The sequence below is a fragment of the Alligator sinensis genome, unplaced genomic scaffold (assembly GCF_000455745.1).
Source record: "Alligator sinensis unplaced genomic scaffold, ASM45574v1 scaffold249_1, whole genome shotgun sequence".
In the NCBI taxonomy this organism is placed as follows: Eukaryota; Metazoa; Chordata; order Crocodylia; family Alligatoridae; genus Alligator; species Alligator sinensis.
The window spans coordinates 892,773-909,060 of record NW_005842593.1 but is presented as its reverse complement, the minus strand read 5'-3'; the positions used below and the strand labels follow the sequence as shown (position 1 = coordinate 909,060).

General features: G+C 46.0%; 1 protein-coding gene and 1 long non-coding RNA gene across 10 annotated transcripts in view; one reads left to right on the top strand and one right to left on the bottom strand.

Moving 5' to 3' along the window:
- NDRG3 (NDRG family member 3) overlaps nucleotides 1-16,288 on the top strand; it is a 117,013-nt gene that overhangs the window by 89,229 nt on the left and 11,496 nt on the right. For 8 of the 9 annotated variants that reach the window (XM_025214670.1, XM_025214672.1, XM_025214671.1 and 5 more), the window contains 4 exons: nucleotides 3,867-3,970; nucleotides 4,689-4,754; nucleotides 12,060-12,111; nucleotides 14,104-14,151. In XM_025214670.1, the coding sequence (XP_025070455.1) occupies nucleotides 3,867-3,970; nucleotides 4,689-4,754; nucleotides 12,060-12,111; nucleotides 14,104-14,151 (270 nt within the window). Of the gene's footprint in view, nucleotides 1-3,866; nucleotides 3,971-4,688; nucleotides 4,755-12,059; nucleotides 12,112-12,271; nucleotides 12,324-14,103; nucleotides 14,152-16,288 lie in introns of all 9 variants that reach the window. The other variant, XM_025214669.1, reaches the window with a different exon arrangement.
- LOC102385379 overlaps nucleotides 5,520-16,288 on the bottom strand; it is a 17,211-nt gene continuing 6,442 nt past the window's right edge. Inside the window, exons 2-3 of the long non-coding RNA XR_003096091.1 lie at nucleotides 6,748-6,901; nucleotides 5,520-5,665 (exon numbers count right to left, since the gene is read on the bottom strand). This is a non-coding gene — a long non-coding RNA (uncharacterized LOC102385379). The remainder of the gene's footprint in view (nucleotides 5,666-6,747; nucleotides 6,902-16,288) is intronic.

The window sequence follows — 16,288 nt, the reverse complement described above, 5'->3', positions numbered from 1 at the left end:
AGGACATAATTACCAATTTGTCACCCAGATTTTGGGTTCCAGGTATGCTCTTTGCCTGGAGTCCATATTCAAGATGTCACAGAAAAATTTGCCAGGAATTGTCTATCCCTCTTTTCTGCTTCCCTGGACACTGAGCAGGAAGATTAAGTAGCTTGGAACACAAATGGTATTCTCATCAGTGCTCCCAGTTCAAAGTAAGGGCCCAGGCAGGCACCATTACATCAGGAAAGTAAACATGTGGCTGAGACAGTGTTGGCAACATAAAGGCTTTGGATCCTTTGACAATGGGCAAATGTTCCGGGGAGGAAGACAGCTACCAAGAGATGGGTACTAATCAGCCCAGAACTGGAAAATGCGTCTTTGGGCATCATATGGCCAATCTAGTAAGAAGGGCTTTAACTAGATTCCATGGGGGATAGTGAAAAAATCCCTCCAGCAGCAAAGCAAAAAATCCAGAGACGAGAGGACCAGAAAAGCTGAGCTCAGGGGAAGGGCCACAGAGCCACTAGACAGCAGTAAGAAATGCAAAAGAGAAACAAGTAGGTCAAAATACAAAAAATGCCCAATATATATGTGCAAATGTGAGAAGTATGGGAAACAAACAAGATGAGCTGGAAAGTCACAGCCTGTGAAAAGAACTATGACCTGATTGGTATAACAGAGACTTTGTTGGACAATTATTATGACTGAAAAGTTCAACATTAAAAGGTACACTCTGATTTGGAAGGACAGGATTTGGAGAAAAAATGATGGTGTTGTTATATACCACAAAAATACAAAACACTTGTTCCCTAATTCAGGAGGAAGAAGGTAGCATATCGGAATGTATATGGGTGACAATAAAAAAAGAAAGGTATAATGATATAATGGTGGGGGGTTGTTATAGACAACCAAGTCAGGAAGAAGAGGTGGTTGAGGAGCTCTTCAAGGAGGTGACAGTTATCCAAAAGTTGTGCAATGGTATTAGATGGTATTAATACAATTTTTCAGATATCTGCTGGAAGAATTATACAGCAAACATAAAATATTGAGAAAGTTCCTGATTCATGTGGAAGATACCTTTCTGATTCAGGAAGTTGAGGGTACAACTAGGGAACCATCTATCTTGAATCTTGTCTTGACTAATAGGGAAGAATTGTTTGGAGGATATAAAGGTGTCATGGATTGTGCCCATTTCTTGGAAAGCTTTGCTTCTGGACTCACAAAGACGACGGCTTATTTAGTCTCTTTCCAGCAGGACAACTTTGAAGCCAGCACTGGTGTGCTTTCATAAGCGGCAAGGAGCTTGAGACATTTGCTCTTCTTTATCCCTAGCTTTCCCAGAAATTCATAGGACCCCTCTCAGAAATCTTCTTTTCACCTTTGAAGAAGGGGAGAAGGGGCGGGGGCAGAGTGCCAGTGTCCCAAACAGCATCACAGACAGTTTCACTCCAACAACTTTATTGTGCCATTCCAGTTCCCTCTGTCCTTACTTGGACTCCATCCACTCCTTTCTCCCAGGAACAACATTCTCTGCTCAAGTCAGCAGGGCCTGATAAATTTCATCCTAGGGTACTGAAGGAACTAGCAGAAGAGATCTCTGAGCCCTAGGCGATAAAATTTACAGTCATGGGAAACAGGTAACGTAGCAGAGGTCTGGGAAGAAAGCCAATATAGTGCTCCTCTTTAAAAAAAGGCAAAAGCGAGGACCTGAAGAATTAAGAGCAGTTAGCCTTGCCTTGATACCTAGGAAGTTACTGAAGCATATCATAAGGAAGTTTACTTGCAAGCATCTGGAGAAGGAAAGGCTGATCACAAGCAGCCAACATGGATTTGCTAAGAAAAAATCATGCCAAACAACCTTGATCATCTTGGTTGAAAAACTAGCTAGGTGGATGAAAGGTAGGCAGTGTATGTAGTGTATCACTGTATCTGGATTTAAGTATAGCTTTTGACAGTCCCACATGACCTTCTCATAAGCAAATTGGAGAAATGTGGGCTAGAGAAAGCTACCGCATTTACTTGAATACAAGATGAGGGGTTTTTGCCCCCAACTAGCATGGGAGGAAAAGCCCCTCCTCTTATATTTGCATATGAAGTAAAAGAGGTGCAGGCAGCTGCTACAACTGACTGACTGTGAACCTGGGTTGGGGCCAGAGTCAGACCCAAAACCGCCTCCTCTCCCCTCCTCCTTCCCATCAGGGGCAGCTTGGCTCCAGCTTGGCCTGGGGTCTCTCCCGGCACAGAGCATGTGGAAAATTTCATCCCAGGGTACTGAAGGAACTAGCAGAGGAGTTCTTCCCAACGAGTTGTCCTTCTTCTGCTGAGGTGATCATCAGTGCTGACACTGGTTCATTGCCTGCCTGGCCAGTCAGCAGCGCCAACACTGCTGCATGGCCAAGCAAGGGCTGAGTTTCCATGTGTCGTGTTCCAGGATGGAGCAGCATCTGACAATAAAGTTGCTGGGGCGGGGAGAAGAGGTAGAGACTGAGGAGAATGAGGGGGGGAGGGGGCAAAGGCTGTGGAGAGCTGGGGTGGTCAGGTGCAGGTGAAAGAGGAAGGCTCCAGGGGTCAGAAGTAGGTTGGGGCAGAGGGCAAGGGAGACACCGGACAGCACCACCCCCCACCACTAGCCCCTGCTTTCTCTGCTGTAGCAGTAGGGGTGGGGATTCAAAACAACCCTCCAATACTTAGATGTTGTACCTGGACAATTATAACACATTTATACATTGTCCATATATGAAATCTAATTACTGGGGGGGGGGTCATCTTATATTCAGAGTCATCTTGTATTTAAGTAAATAACGCACTACAAGATGGACTGACAACTGATTCAATAGCTGCAATCAAGGGGTAATTATAAATGGATCCATGTCAACATGGCAGGAGGTTTTGAGTGGAGCTCCTAAGAGATCTGTCCTGGGGCCCATGTTTATTAACAATCTGAATATTGAAATGGAGAGATTCTCGAGTATATTTGTAGGTGACAAGAAACTGGGAAGGATTTCAAATACACATGCACATAATTTATAGTTTCATAGTTTCATAGTTTTAGGGTTGGAAGGGACCTAATAGATCTTCTAGCCCGACCCCCCGCCAGGGCGGGAGAACAACCCAAAAACACAAACAAAACCACTCACCCTAAAAACAAAAACGGGACTCAAATGAGTCCAGCCAGGTAAGTATCCAGCCTCTTCTTAAAGATCCCCAGGGTAGGGGCCAGCACCACCTCCCTTGGAAGTTGGTTCCAGCTCCTAGCCGCCCTGACTGTGAAGTAGTTTTTTCGGATGTCCAATCTGTACCTCCTCTCCATCAACTTGTGCCCATTACTCCTTGTTATGCCAGCAGGGGCTAGGGGAAACAGCGTCTCCCCCAAACCCTTCTGGTTCCCCCTAGTGAGTTTATAGACGGTCACCAGGTCCCCCCTCAGCCTTCTCTTGTGGAGGCTGAATAGGTTCAAGTCCCGCAGTCTCTCACTGTAGGGTCTGCCCTGTTGTCCCCGGATCATGCGGGTGGCCCTCCTCTGGACCCTCTCCATGTTGTCCACATCCCTCCTGAAATGGGGCGCACAGAACTGGACACAATACTCCAGCTGCGGCCTGACCAGCGTCGCATAGAGTCGATTCAGAGTCAGGATTCAGAAGAATCCTGACTGATTGGAAAGCAGTGTTAGAGCTAACAAGATGAAGTTCAGTGCTAATCTTTTCAGTGTAACCCAGAATTTAACACATTGTAGGATCTGTGCATTTTGGTTGTTGGGGATGGGATGGTGGGTGAATGATTTATCTGGGATTTGTACACGGTTGCATATTCAACAAAGTTCATTTCCCAGATAGGATTTTTAAATGTTGTTTTGTGCCTTTTTTAACTGTATCCTTTCTCCATAGGAGGAACTGCAGGCAAATCTGGACCTGATTCAGACATACAGACTTCACATTGCACAGGACATTAACCAAGATAACCTTCAGCTGTTTCTTAATTCATATAACAGGTACAAAACTCTTATTTTGCCTGTGCGTACAAAGCCAGTTTTACAGTTACTGCACCCCATGGCTGCACAAGGCACAGGAGACAGTCCCAAGACAAGGAAGTACTCATCTAATGTGTACAGCCTTCCACCTGCTGTACTCTGAAGCATCTCATAATGACTCCTACCACCATAGGTCTAGTTTCCTTAGCCTTTATTTATCTGCAGCTGAGCCCTGTTCTATCCCTGGTTCAGTAAACAAAGCCAGCTCAGAAGAGTGCTGTTTCTATTTAAATACAGAGTCTCAGTAGCATTTTGCCTAGTCCTTGGGACAAAAGGGCTAACATTATACCTTGAGTCTCCTTCCTGTTCTCCACAGCTTATGACTTGAAAATGCAAATCAGTGTTTTCTCTTTGCTCTACTGAATAAACTGGGTGGCAGTGGTAGACCGTCCCTTTTCGAACCAGGCCTATGTTGTTATTAAAGCCTGGAGAGACCAGGCCCCATTTTCTTATTTGGTCCTAACCCTGAGCAGCAGGGCATGCCTGTGGTTTGAAGCATTCTGCTAGGTTTTACCATCAGAGTCCTTTTGGAAGATGTTAGTCACTTTTTTATACAGATCTCAACTGGGAGGTAGCTGCATCATCTCCTTCCACAGCCCCTCTTCCAGAGAAGTGCCCTTGTACCATGGCAGGGTTCCCCGTGTAGTATGATGGAAAATTGTTCTGTTTCATCTTCCAGTCGTAGAGACCTGGAAATTGAGAGACCAGTTTTGGGCATCAATGAAAACACAGCAAAAACACTCAAGTAAGTTGTTCTGAATCAGTCCGTCTATGCGTCTTAGACATACATTTTTAAACAATGTTTTTGTTGTTGGGTGTTTTTGTTTTTTAAATGTAGCTTGACTTTTTTCAAGAAAAACATCAAAAATACTGCTGAATCCAAATATTCTGATTCAGGTTGAACAGAATGATTTTGTTTGATATGTGACAAATTTTTTCTATTTATAGGAGGGAAAAAAATGAAAAATAGTTTAATTCAAGTGAACTTGAAATGCTTTTTTTTCCCCCTAATAAAGCAAAAATCAGTTATTTGTTTACCTCTAGCAAGGGCTGAGGTAGAGAAGAATGGCAGGGAGCATGGAGATCTTCACAGTAGCCCACTGGGGAGAGAAGGCAGCTGCAGGGAATGGGCGAGGCAAGGAGCAGGATTTTTTCCAGGGCCAGGTAGATATGGAGAACAGAGAGAAACTCTGTGGCAGCCTGAGCAAGCTGAAAACGGGATGTTGTAGAGCAGCATTTCTCAACCCATGGGTCGCGAGGAAAAAGAGAGGTTCATGAACAAACTTTAAGAAATGGATCAACAAACTTTAAAAACACTGAGGGGCTGGGGCTTGGGGGCAGCAAGCTGGTAGTGAGGAGTACTGACTTGGGACTGGCCACTGATGTTTATAAATTGATCCTGGTACAAAAAAGGTTGAGAACCACTGCTGTAGAGGAATGTAAAAATTAAATTTGGGTGGTGAGGAGGTCAGTAGCTAAGGGAGGAGCATATCCAATAAACAGAACTACCTGTACTGATTCACACTTTCCTCAGGGGTCCGTACACGTCTGAATGCTAAGATCTGCCAAGGGGTGGAACTGTTGTAGGCCTGAGTATTCTGTGAACTGTGAAACTGCAGATGATCTGTTCCAGGAAATGCTGTAGGCATCTAGGGGCTGAACCGTATTAACTTTGATGGAAAACCTAACCACCATCTAGGGGCTGAACCGTATTAACTTTGATGGACAGCCTAACCACCCCCACCACTACTGTAAGCAAGAAGAGAATCCAACCCAGACAATACCCACCTACTTAAGTGCTACAGGCAGAAGCTCTCTAGTTCCCCCTTTTACTGCCCACACTTCACAGGAAGGAGCTTAATATGCTTTTCTCCTATGACAATTTTCACGGAAGCCGCAAATTTGGTGGGTCCCCCATGAAAAAGCTGGTCCCAGCAAAAAAGCACAGGGACTGCAAAGAAGCTGTAAAATGGCCAGCAAGTGGGGAAGGGACCTGAAAACAGAAGTAGGAAGCCTTGGTATCCTAAAGCGGAGAGGGCAGTTTTCATAGTGAAAGATGGCAGCTGCCCCCCCCCATTAGCTGAGAGGCCCCAGAAGTCCTGCCTCTCCCTGGAGATTGACAGATGGCCATCTGTCAGGCTCCACTGAGGGGCGGAGAGGCCTTTTTACACCTCTGATTATCCAAGGGGCCCTGGAAGTCCCTCCCCTTTCCAGAGATTGACAGATGGCCATCTGTCAATCTCCAGGGAGGGGCGGGACTTAAGGCCTCTTGGCCCGAGGCAAAAGGGGAGACCCTCTGCACTCCAATGGCGACCAGCACTGCACTCAGACCACAAAAATCAGGGGGAGCACTGACAAATTAGTAGGTCCCTTTGAAGTTACAAAGTGTGATCTCTAGTCTGATAAGTTTGTCGTTAAATTAATATTCCAGAATCTGGACTTTCAGAAGCAGCCCTTTCTAGCAGCATTTGGTTGTGAATACAGCATACCAAACTCAAATTACACACAGACCCATCATACCCAACTGCAGTATCCTCATTGAAGAGCTATCAGGATTCATAGAAACCACCCTGAAATGACCTGTCACTCAAACACTGAGTTTTCTACAAGCCAACAGACTCTCAACAAGGTCCAGAACATCAGCCACCTCCAAGAAAGCTGTGCTTGGAACTATCAATGTCACCAGCCTGTACATATCCCATACCATGAAGGCATAGCTGCCTGCATGAAATACTTACGTGAATATTTAGTACACACAGGTTTACAACATGTTGCACAACATATCCACTTCATCCTCACTCAGCTTCACTTTCAACAATTAACACTTCCTCCAAAACAGGCACAGTTATGGGTACAAATATGGCTCCTCCATATGCCAACTTCATGAGCCACCTGGAGAAGAAATTTTTAGAAAACTGCTCCATTAAACCTGCACTCTACCTGCATTACATAGATTATATATTCATCGTGTGAATACCTGGACTCACTTACCAACTTCCACCACTAGTTTAACAACTATCACCACTCGAGAGAATTCTCTCTGGAATATTTCAATACTAACATCAACTTTTTAGATACTACAGTCTACATCGGGGCAGGCAATTATTTTAGGCAAAGGGCTGCTTACTAGGTTTTGGCAAGCCATCGAGGGCTGCATGACAGGCAGCCTGGGGCAGATAAATATTAGTTTTCTAAATTTTTTAGGGGCCCCCATGGGCCAGATAGAATGGCCTAGTGGGCTGTATCTTGCCCATCCCTGATCTGCATACAGGATGGCACCCTACAAACCATTATATACAAAAAGCCACAGACCTCATCCACAAAACCAGCAATCATCCCAAACATACTGAAAAAATGGTAATTTACAGTAAGGCCCTCAGATACCACCACAACTGCTCTGAGGAAAATACAGGTTTCCCTTGCTTTATGCTGTACACGCATTCCTGGAAAACAGTGCATAACTCAGGTTTGCATAAAGGGAACTCACTTTACAATGTAACAAATAGGGATATGTTCCAAGACCACAACAGTACTGACACCCAGACCCATTTCTACCACTTTTACAAGACAATTTTGGTACTCGCCAACAGCAGACAGTACACACAAGCACAGGGTGGTGGTGAATGTTACCATAATAGGGATGGCAACTACAGAAACACGTGTCACAGACAATGAGCGAGGAGTACAGATCCACACAGGAGCCTATTTTGGTGTGCCTCACTCCCACAATGCACTACGCAAGGCAGCTGACTGCGGGCTTCCACCACACTGATTGCATAAGAGTGAATTTGCCTCGCATATAACGAATTTTTGGTATAAAAAGGTCAATGCATAAGAGCAAATTTGCACATACAGAACCCGCATAAAGCAAGGGAAACCTGTACTCATGATACCCATTTTGCCAACCTGAAATCTGACTTTATACAAGGACACACTGACACAGAAATAGAGTTCATCTTTGAAAGAGCCATCTAAATACCACACAGGAACCTGTTACAATACAAAAAGACCACATATTCCTGGTGGTCACCAGCCATGCCATACTTGAACTAACAAGAATCATCAACCCATTATACCCTATACTCTACTCAATAAAGATCAGACCTTAAGAGAGAGATTCTTAGGCCCTCCATTCCTAGCTTTTAAATATCTCCTTAACCTCAACTCATCATTAGAAGCAAACTCTCCACTGTTTAACAGACATCAAATGGGACAGCCTTGCCATAACAATAGATGCCAAACCTGTCAACACATCTCCCATGCCACAACGATCAATGCCATCCAACAATGGACCCATCAGAATCCACAGATCCTATACATGCTTAACCCAAAATATTGTATATATCATCCAGTGTACTAGATGCCCACATGCAGGGAATCCCTGGGGGTGGGAGGTGCGAGTCAGGGCAATTGCTCTAGGCCCTGCACTTTGGGGGGCCCTGCAGAGCTGAGCCTAGAGCTGGTGATTCTGCGCCACCACCACCAGCTTTACATCTGGCCACTTGCCACCACCCCCCTCCATCGCTGGCTTCTTCACATCTGGGCCTCACACAGGCTGATTTGTCCCAGGCCCCACATCTTGCTAGGGTTGTCTCTGCCCACATGGGAACTATATGAGCAAAATGAGACAAACTACAAACCAAAATAAATTAATCACAGAAAAAAGATTAAGGAAAGACACAAACATATAGAACAGTTTTCACAGAACAGCTTCTCATGACCTCACTGTCCTCAAGCTCAAGGGCAATTTGCAAAATACCTTCAAAAAGCTAGCAGGAACAAGAATTCATAAACTGACTGGACACAAAGAACTCTAAAGACTGAACACTGATATTGACTTCATGGCATATAATAATCTATCGGGCTCCTGATGATCTTTTTTCACACTAGAGGTGAGAATTACCTTCTTCCCTTTCAAAAGGTCTTGATCAAGCTGTCCTTTCTTCTGTGACTAGCTTGTCTGCTAAACCTTGAAATGTCTCTTCTCTAGCTTCACAGCCTTGCAAGCTGTTTTTAATTTTCACTGTGCTTGCTTTTCCTGTGCGGCACTCAGACCTGAACAAGAATGCATTACATTCAAAAGTTTGTCTAAATCTATCCCAGCCATGCAGTTGATGTCAGGCCATGGACTTGAACGTGGAGGTCTCATCTTGCCTGGTGCAGCCACTCATCCTAATCTGCTGCCTCCTCAACTCAGCATTTGGATGGACATGGGTGGTCAGAACCCAGTATCTGGACCTATCCACGCACCCCCTCCCTGTAACTGGAGTGGCCAGCCAGTGTCAGCTGACTTTTTAACCCTTCCTATAAAAACCCCTGATCCAGAAGAGGAAGTGTCTGGGCAACAAGGCTCAATCTTGTATCCTGGCCATCTTACCTGTGGTTTGTGCCTCTACTAGTTCTCTGATGGGTTCTCAGGCTCTCTGACTTGGCTTGCTCATGAACCATGAGTTTGGCCTGACCCTTGGCTCCCTAACCTGACTCTGGTTTGATCTCCCAGATAGCCAATCTAGCTAGCCTCCCGACCCCATGCTCTGCCTGTCTCTCTGGATCTCCGATTCAGTTCCTCTTAGATTTTCTGGCTTCCTGGGTTCCCTACATTCAAACTCTGCAGGCTCCCTTCAGGTCTTTATGTTTCTTCTGACCCTGGGTGACCTGTAGACCTGGCTGCCTGTAACCTGACACAACAGTTGTTTCAATAAAAAGATATCGCCTACAAAAGTCCTTGCCCCTCATGTATATTCTGGACTATACCAGCTATGACATCACCCCAGCACTACCAAATTACACACACACAGTTAAATGCTGTGCTCAGTTTACAGACTGCCTGAAGGACTAGCTCTGTGAGGTTTGAGTTGCTCCATTTGAAATCTCAGCATGGGACAGGAAAGGGGCTTCCTGGGCGATTGAATCCAGTCCTCTGCTGATGAGGACAACCACATCATGTAATCCCTTTTGTAAATTGATTGAAGTCTGTTTTAAAAAGAATTAGAAGTAGCAGGGTCATGAGACTTATTTGGAAAATTATTTTAAAAGTCTTACTCCTCTGATGGTCAGACCCCGCTATTTTCCAACATTCATTGATTCAGGACCAGTTTGTATCCATTTATTCTTAGGCCAGCTCTTCTCTGTCTCCTCTATTTTACCACCTTATGTTTTCATAATGGGCACTCCAATCCCATTTCAACCTACATTTTGCTAGGCTAAACAAGCCAAGCTTTTTCAGTTTGTTATGCAAGATTGGTGCTCCATTCCCCTAGTCATCATAGTACCCTTCACTGGACTTGTTTTAGTTTAAATTCGTATTATTTCAATTATATACTCAGTAAGCGCTGTGAAATGAGGCCTTTTGTCAAATTAAAAAGGTGAAGAATATACCGGTCATCAGAAGTTTTTACATTAAAGCTTTTGATGCAACTTTGGACATCACTATACTTTAGTCTACTCTAAGCCAAAGTACACCAGAGCTGCACTTAGCTTTTAGCTTTTTCTAAACACCCAATGTTACAGGCAGAAAAGGTTCTTTGGGTAAATCTGATACCTTTTATTCTGTGTTACAGTGCACATACACTGCATGTGATTATATTGTGAAAACGTTTGATTTGTAAATATGCCTCAATGCCATATTCTGGTTTGTATAAATGCTTCCTCTGCATACATACCTGCTTCAGCCCTGCCACATGTTCAAATTAAAGCTGGATAGAAACAAGCTATAGAGTTGTTACACTTTTTCAAGCACTGACTTTGTATCTGGTTGGCTGTTTTTGTATCTGGATATACATTTTTATTGCATGATAATTACTTTGCACATGTAGCCAATCTAAATTTATTGCACAATTAACCAATTAATTGTGTAATATTGGTAATGAGTGGCAGGGACCTATATGTAGGGCAATAGCAATAGTCAGTTTGTGTTGCAAGGACTACGTTGCAGAAGTAAACTCTGGAGAGGACCTTAGCATGTTGGAGTGCTCTAATAGCAGTGGCTTAGGCTTGCACACTGGCATCAAGCTGGGTGTGTCTTTGTTTCCTCAGAAGACTACACTCAAATCAATTTAGCTCTAAATTTTTTTTTATTTTTATTTATTTATTTTTTATCTGCAGCTGATCATGGTAGCTAGGGACAGGCCGAAGTGCATCAGGGTTTCTTTAAGTTAGGGGTGTACCACCAGATTGAGGGCCGATAGCCAGTTTAAGGAGGTATATTGGCCTATACCAATCTGATTTCCAGTACAGCTATGCCCAGCTGGTAAGTCTGTTGTGGAGGAAGGAGAGGAAAGGAGGGGGCAGATCAGTGCCCCTTGCAGTAAGGGAGGGAGTGGCCCCAGCCCCACAGCTCATCCAGAAGAGGGGGGGGGCAGCTCCCACTACTGCACACACCCAAGGAGGGCATGGGGGTGTGCCCCCGGATCTGTGGGGCTGCGTCAGGCTCTTGTCAGGGCTGGGCCGAGCTGTGCTCAGGGCAGGCAGCAGTGGCACTGGGAGGGGGCTGCAGCCACCCCAAAATTGGTTGTAGCCCCCCTAATCCCCCTTCTTAGCACCACCACTGCTCATCCTGAGCACAGCCTGCCCCCACCCTGTGCCAGGCTCTAGCCCCAGCCTGCAGCTGCAGCCTGCCGTGCCCAGATCCAGGGGTACACACCCCATGCCCTTCCAGTGTGCACGCAGCAGCAGCCACCCTGATGCCCCCGTGGACTAGCCCCAGCTCAGTCCCACACCCCGCTCCAGCTGGGCAGCACCTGCCCCAGCCCACTCCTCACTCACACCATTGGGGGGGGGGGGGGGGGGCCCCCCCCCCCCCCCCCCCCCTTGCTCCTTCCCTCCCTCCTCCTCTTCCACCACAATAGACTTAACAACTGCACGCAGCTCTCCAAGCTGCTGGGCTGTGCTCCTCACTGCCTAGGTGCTGCATGCATGGGCATTTAATTGGCCACATCAGGACAATTTCCGATAGTCAATTTTCTTTATATCAGTGCCAACCCAATATCGGACTGATGTATCAGTGCACCTCTACTTCAAGGAATACATTTCTCTTTTGGTTTTTGCCTAGATGCCCAGCCTTGCTAGTGGTTGGTGACAGCTCACCTGCTGTGGAAGCTGTGGTAAGTGTATATGGCCTATTTTGCTCAAAAAGTGCTCCTAATATCCCAGGAAGCAGTTGACAAAGCCACCTTATTCTGTGAACCATGGTACCAAGTGATATTCTAGGGTCATCCAGAGCCTTTTCACACACACACAACAAAAAAATTGGTTTTTGCCTAGATGCCCAGCCTTGCTAGTGGTTGGTGACAGCTCACCTGCTGTGGAAGCTGTGGTAAGTGTATATGGCCTATTTTGCTCAAAAAGTGCTCCTAATATCCCAGGAAGCAGTTGACAAAGCCACCTTATTCTGTGAACCATGGTACCAAGTGATATTTTGAGGTGCTCCAGAAGCTTTTCACACACACACAACAAAAAAAAAAAAAAAAAAAAAAAAAAAGCTTGTTCTTTGTCAAAGCCAATGCTTCTGCGGATTTCCCAAAGCCCTGTGGTCTTCCAGGGGGAAGTCAGCTATATACTCTGGATCTCAAGAGTGTCATCAGTTAACCCTCTTGACCCTTGAGGGAATTAATGCTCTCTCAGAAACAGATCTACAAGTGAAGAAGCTACTTATTCACTTCTGATAGGAACTGACTAAAGTCCTTATACCTGAACATCTTAGAGCTTGCTCCGTTAAGGCCATGATTCTTTCAGGACCAGGTATCTGCAGGGTGCGATCCCTTGAGATCTGTAAGACTGTGTGTGGACCTCTGGTTCACATGATCATGAATTACTGTTCCTTTGGTACTGTATCAAGACCAACTGGGGATTTCAGGCTGGCAGAGGTCCTCAGCCTTCCTCTTTGGACAAGTGCTTGTAAGCTGAATACAAGCTGTCTGGTCAGACTCCAATGCAGGAGCAGGAGCTACTTGCCTTCAGACCAGACTTGGCCTCTGTGAACCAACACTGACCTTTTCTTCTCCACCTTGTTTTGAGGTCAGCTCCAAATAGGGTTTGTGCAGTATAGAGGAGCTGAGGGATGGTGAGGAGAGGGGGAGTAGGCAGGTCTTATGTCCCCGAGTCATCAAGTATGAGCAGGCTTGGGGCTCCATAGTAGCAGTATAGAAACAATAGGAATTACTGGAGGAATAGCCTCACTGCTGTTTTAAGAAAGCTTGCAAAAACCTGGGAAATTCCTAGTACCTTGAAGAAAGCAGTTAGATCCTTGTGAAGCTCATCCTGGCCACTCTATTTTCTGTTTTCTTTTTCCCCCAGTTAAAAACCTGCCCTCTCCCAAAACAAAACAACAGGAGTCCAGTTCCTTGATTTTTCTACTGTGGACCTGGGATAAACTCTCCAGAAATTCCAGTTACTTCTCAGTCTACAGCAGAGGAGGCATGACATGCTCTCAAGCCTCAGCTTCCCTAGCTGTGACAAAGCATAAAATAATCAGGTTCCCAGCTCCTGGGACTTCTTTATAACTTGTTCATCCAAATTAGCTGTTCCACAAGATACTCTTTTACTGCCTTATACTACATGCTGTCCTTACCCGCTCTTCTGAACTTAACTGGCCTAAAGAAATATATCCGAGTACTTGATCAGCCCAGTTCACCATCCAGACTACGATTCCCTCCCTCCCTCCCCCCCGCCATCATTGTCCAACAACCTTTCCCGCAACAAAGGGCTTCCCAAACATTTTAGAGTGAAAACTATGCTGCCGTCTCCTGGACACCCGCCTTCCCAACCGCAGCCCATTCTTACAGTTCTGTAATGTTCTCCTCATGTCAAAGTAACACAGAAGCATGTTTAAAGATCAGGTTGAGGAGTTTGTCCTTGTAAGAAGTTATTCTAGTCAACTTCTGCTGCTTTTCATTCATTCATTCATTCAATCTGCCCTTCTTTTTTACTATTCTGCACCTGCTACCTTGCCATCCAATTCATTCTTCTCCCTTCCATGAGGGGAGAAAAATATACTGGTGGGCATTTGCTTATCTGGATGGTTCTGGTGCTGAAGGTGGTTGCTGCTCTGTATTTGACACTTTGGATTTCATCTGATCTTCCCTTTTGCCCTTTAGGTTGAATGCAACTCACGGCTGGACCCAACCAAGACTACACTCTTAAAGGTAAGTAGCTCTAGAGTTGTTACAGATGTCTTAGAAATGTTATCCGTGCTAAAAGCCCATCTTAAAGATTAATGTTCTCCTATGCATCTAGCATTCATAGTTTGTAGGGTCGGAAGGGACCTGAGCAGATCATCAAGTCAAGCCATGGCAGGGCAAAAAAAAAAGAGAGAGAGAGTATTGGGGTCAAACGACACCAGCAAGGTGTTCATCTAGCCTCCTCTTAAAGACCCCCCAGGGTAGAAGCCAGCACCACTTCTCTTGGAAGTTGGTTCCAGATCCTAGCCGCCCTGGCAGTGAAGTATCGCCTCCTGATATCTAGTCTAAATCTACCCTCTGCCAGCTTGTAACCATTATTTCTTGTCACTCCTGGGAGTGCTTGGGGGAACAGGGACTCCCCCAATGCCTGCTGGTCCCCTCCGACTAGTTTGTAAACTGCCACTAGATCCCCCCTCAGCCTTCTCTTGTGGAGGCTGAACAGGTTCAGGTCCCTTAGCCTCTCCTCATAGGGCCTGCCCTGCTGCCCCCTGATCATGCGAGTTGCCCTCCAAAGGGACCTGCTCTATGTTTTCCACATCCCTCCTGTAGTGCAGCGCCCAGAACTGGACACAATACTCCAACTGCAGTCTGACCAGTGTTGCATAGAGGGGAGGATCACCTCCTTGGACCTGCTTGAGATGCATCTGTGGATGCACGACAAGGTGCAGTTGGCCTTCCTGACCGCGTCCGCACACTGTCTGCCCATGTTCATTTTGGCATCAATAACGACTCCAAGATCCTTTTCTGCCTCTGCACTGACAAGAAGGGAGTTCCCCAGCCTGTAGGTATGCTGCTGGTTCTTCCTCCCCAGGTGCAGTACCTTGCACTTGTCAGTGTTGACACCCATCCTGTTCTCATCCTCCCACCCCTGTAACCTGTCTAGGTCCGATTGCAGGCTGTTCCTCCCTTCTAGCGTGCCCACTTCTCCCCACATCTTAGTGTCATTTGCAAGTTTTAACAGGGTGCTTTTTACCCCCTCATCCAAGTCGCTGATGAAGATGTTGAACAGTGCAGGCCCAAGGACCGAGCCCTGGGGGACCCCACTGCCCACATCCCCCCAGGTCGAAAATGACCCGTCCACCACCACTCTCCGGGTGCGGCCCTCCAGCCAGTTAGCGACCCATTTGACTATGTAGGTGTCGACACCAGTCCCCTAGTTTTTTTAATGAGAATGGGACCAGAGACAGTGTCAGAGGCCTTCCTAAGGTCCAGAAAGACTACGTCCACTGCTACCCCTGCGTCTAAGGATTTTGTCACCTGGTCATAGAAGGCCACCAGGTTGGTCTGACAGGACCTGCCTCTTATGAACCCGTGTTGGTTGCCCCCAAGCATAAGCTCCCCTGCTGGCCCCTCATGGACATGCGCTATGATAATTCTCTCAAAAAGCTTCCCCAGAATCAAGGTAAGACTAACTGGCCTATAGTTTCCTGGGTCCTCCTTCCTTCCTTTCTTGAAAGTGGGAACCACATTGGCCCTTTTCCAGTCCTCTGGCACCACACCAGTGCACCATGAGTGTTCCTTAAGCCGTGCCAGGGGTCCTGCAATGATCTCTGCTAATTCCTTTCAGCACTCTGGGGTGGAGATCATCAGGACCAGCTGATTTAAATACCTCCAGTCCCTCCAGAAGTTCCCCGACTAGATCCTCACTGACCCAGAGGGGTCTAGATAGGCATTCTGGACTGTAGGCTCTCTGGTGCCAATATTATTCAGAATAGGAGAGGAGAGCATGCAGTCAGGAAACTAGTTCCAATTCCCTGGTTTTCTAAACTGTATGCTTCTGGCCTTGATAAAAATTAGGGTAGCCTAGGGGCTGCTTTAGTTTGTACCAACTGGCAAATGGTTTCCAGGGAGCCATCCAATAAGAAGATTAGCAATTACAGAGGTGGTCCAGTCACACCCTCCTCCTGTCCTATACTCTGCTCTAATTTCAGAGGGTGGCTTTCATTGGACACAATTTTATCACCTTTATACCAGTTTAGCATTCCTCTCATCTCACCTGTCTATATCAAGATGACTTCTTAGCATGTCAGAAAGCTAAAATATGAAAGGGACACAGATAGGAAGAACCTGGTCTTGTTAGTGGAAAGAGTTGGGGTAGGGA